This window comes from Carlito syrichta, unplaced genomic scaffold (assembly GCF_000164805.1).
Source record: "Carlito syrichta isolate Samal-C Ts95f unplaced genomic scaffold, Tarsius_syrichta-2.0.1 Scaffold136025, whole genome shotgun sequence".
Taxonomy (NCBI): Eukaryota; Metazoa; Chordata; class Mammalia; order Primates; family Tarsiidae; genus Carlito; species Carlito syrichta.
In genome coordinates, this window is record NW_007080121.1 from 8,022 (window position 1) to 10,970 (window position 2,949).

General features: G+C 48.5%; 1 protein-coding gene across 2 annotated transcripts in view; it reads left to right on the forward strand.

Annotated features, from left to right (window-relative positions):
* Window positions 1–2,949, forward strand: part of LOC103251090 (alanyl-tRNA editing protein Aarsd1-like) — a 7,546-nt gene that overhangs the window by 2,727 nt on the left and 1,870 nt on the right. For both annotated transcript variants that reach the window (XM_008049700.1, XM_021708389.1), the window contains exon 3: window positions 616–775. In XM_008049700.1, the coding sequence (XP_008047891.1) occupies window positions 616–775 (160 nt within the window). The remainder of the gene's footprint in view (window positions 1–615; window positions 776–2,949) is intronic.

The window sequence follows — 2,949 nt, forward strand, 5'->3', positions numbered from 1 at the left end:
AAAAAAAAAAAAAAAAAGATAGGACTCTAAGCTAGGGCGGGCACTGTGGCTCATGCCTGTAATCCCAGTACTTTGGGAGGCTAAGGCAGGAGGACTGCCTGAGCCTAGGAGTTTGAGATGAGCCTGGGCAGCATAGAGAGATCTGGTTTCCACAAAAAATTTAAATAATAGCCAGGTGTGGTGGCATGTGTCTGTAGGCGGAAGGATTGCCTGAGCCCAGGAGGTTGAGGCTGCGGTGAGCTATGATTGTGCCACTGTACTCCAGCCTTGGCAACAGAGTGAGAACCTCCACCTCCAAAACAAAAAAACTGAGGTGACAAGAGTGAGGACTAAGGCTCTTTGAGTTTTATTAAAATCTTTATTGCTGTAGTTACAATCTCTTTCTGTTTTAATCCTATTCTGAAGATCAAATCACATAGGTGTTTAGAGTAGAGAGGACAGAGAATCCTCTCATGACGTAAAGTGGACCCACCTCACTTGGCATTACTTCCTGTTCCTCCTTTAGTGAGCTCAAAATCTGGGTTTGCCTCTCATACACTGTCCTTAGAGTGGTGTATGTATTTAGGAGTTAGGGATAGCCCTGACTTACTAGTCATTACTTCTTCTTTCTTCCAGCCTGATGATCGTGGTACAATCAATGACATTTCTGTGCTGAGAGTGACCCGCCGGGGCATCCAGGCTGATCATTTCACACAGACACCCCTGGACCCTGGTAGCCAGGTCCTGGTCCGGGTGGACTGGGAGCGCAGATTTGACCACATGCAGCAGCATTCAGGCAAGTGGGGTGGGACGGAAGACAGACAGGAGGGACATTTGCCACGTATGGGGATGCCAGTGGTGATTGAGATGTGGTTTGGGTCAAACACAGCAGGAGATGAGCAGTGGGCTAGCGAACGAGTGAAGCTTCATCTGTATTTACAGCTGCTCCCAATCACTTGTATTACCTCCTGAGCTCCACCTCTTGTCAGATCAGTGGCAGCATTAGTTTCTCACAGGAATGAGAACCCTGTTGTGAGCTACACGTGTGAAGGATCTCATGAAACCATTCCCCCCTACGCTATCCGTGGGAAAAAAATTGTTTTCCATGAAACACGTCCCTGATACCAAAAAGGTTGGGGACTACTGCTCTAGGAGTGAACCTTTTAGAAAAGAGACTTTTTCAGAATTATTTATGATTCAGACAGGGTAAGCTACCACGCCCGGCTAATTTTTTTGATTTATTGTAGAGATGAAGTCTCGCCTGCCCAGGCAAGTCTCGAACCCACAGGCTCAGGCAATCCACTCACCTCAGCCTCCCAAAGCCGCGGGATTATAGGCTGAGCCACCAAGCCCGACTGCTAAATGTTACAAAAGCAACATGAACAGTCAGGGCACGGTGATTCAATCCTGTTATTCTCAGCACTTTGGGAGGCCAAGGTGAGAGGATTGCCTGAATCTATGGGTTCGAGACCAACCCGGGCAACTTGGCGAGACCTCATCTCTACAATAAATAAAAAATTTAGCTAGGCGTGGTGGTGCATGCTTGTAGTTCCGGCTACTTGGAAGACTGAGGCAGAAGGATTGCCTGAGCCCAGCAGGTCGTCACTGGGGTGGCTGTGAGCATACCACTGCACTCCAGCCTGGGTGATGGAGTGATACTCCAACTCAGGAAAAAAAAAAAAGCAACATGAACAATTAAGGTTCAAAAAAAAGTATTAGAATAACTGCTGGTTTTAGGCATTACCAGCTTCCCACTTTATGTCTTCATCTGGATGTCTCAGGCTTTTCAGACTGAAACTGTCCAAAATGAAATGAAAATCTCCTATCCTGCCTGGTCTTTCCTTAGCATCCTGTGTGCTTATTGTGGGGCATCAGCATAAACCCAGTTACTCAAAATCTATAACTCATTCCAGGTACCTCTTTGGGGCTAACCAGCCAGTCACTGAACCCTGTCGATTTATTTTCTAAGTATCTCTTCACGTCTTCCCACTGTCACCACAGTCATCCCAATTCCCGCTCTCCCTGCCTTCCCCCCATATCTCTGTAACAGTTTCCTGGCCGATCGCCCCACGTTCAGTCTTGTTCCTCTATAGCCTGTTCTCCGCACAGCAGCCAGAACAGTCTTTTTTTTTTGAGTTGGAGTCTCACTTTGTCACCCAGGTGGCACACTCACCACCACACCAATGTTGACCTGCTGGGCTCTGGCAATCCTGCCACCTCAGCCTTCCAAGTAGCCAGAACTACAAGTGTGTGCTGCCACGCCTGACTAATTTTTGATTGATTGATTTATTGATTTTTAAAAATTTTTTTTTTTTTTTTTGAGTTGGAGTCTCACTCCGTTGCCCTGACTGGAGTGCAGTGGCACCCTCCTGGCCACCGCAGCCTCTACTTGCTGGGCTCTGGCGATCCTTCTGCCTCAGCTTTCCAAGTAGCCAGAACTACAGGCGTACGCTATCACGCCTGACTGATTTTTTATTTATTGTAGAGGTGAGGTCTCGCCAACTAGCCTGGGCGGGTCTCGAACCTGCGGGCTCAGGCAGTCCACTCACCTTGGCCTCCCAAAGTGCTGGGATTACAGGCTGAGCCACCGAGTCCAGCCCTAATTTTTGATTTATTGTACAGACGAGGTCTCGCCAAGTTTCCCGGGCTGGTCTCGAACCCGCAGGCTTAGGCAGTCCACTCTCTTCGGCCTCCCAAAGTGCTGGGATTACAGGCTGAGCCATTGAACCCAACCCAGAACAGTCTTTTAAGCATTTAAAAAAATTTTTGTTTATTTTAAAGATGTGGGGTACAGGCCGGGCTCGGTGGCTCAATCTGTAATCCCAGCACTTTGGGGCGAGTGGATTGCCTGAGCCCGTGGGTTCGAGACCAGTCCAGGCAACTTGGCGAGACCTCGTCGCTACAATAAATCAAAAATGAGCCGGGCGTGGTAGTGTGTGCCTGTAGTTCCAGCTACTTGGAAGGCTGAGG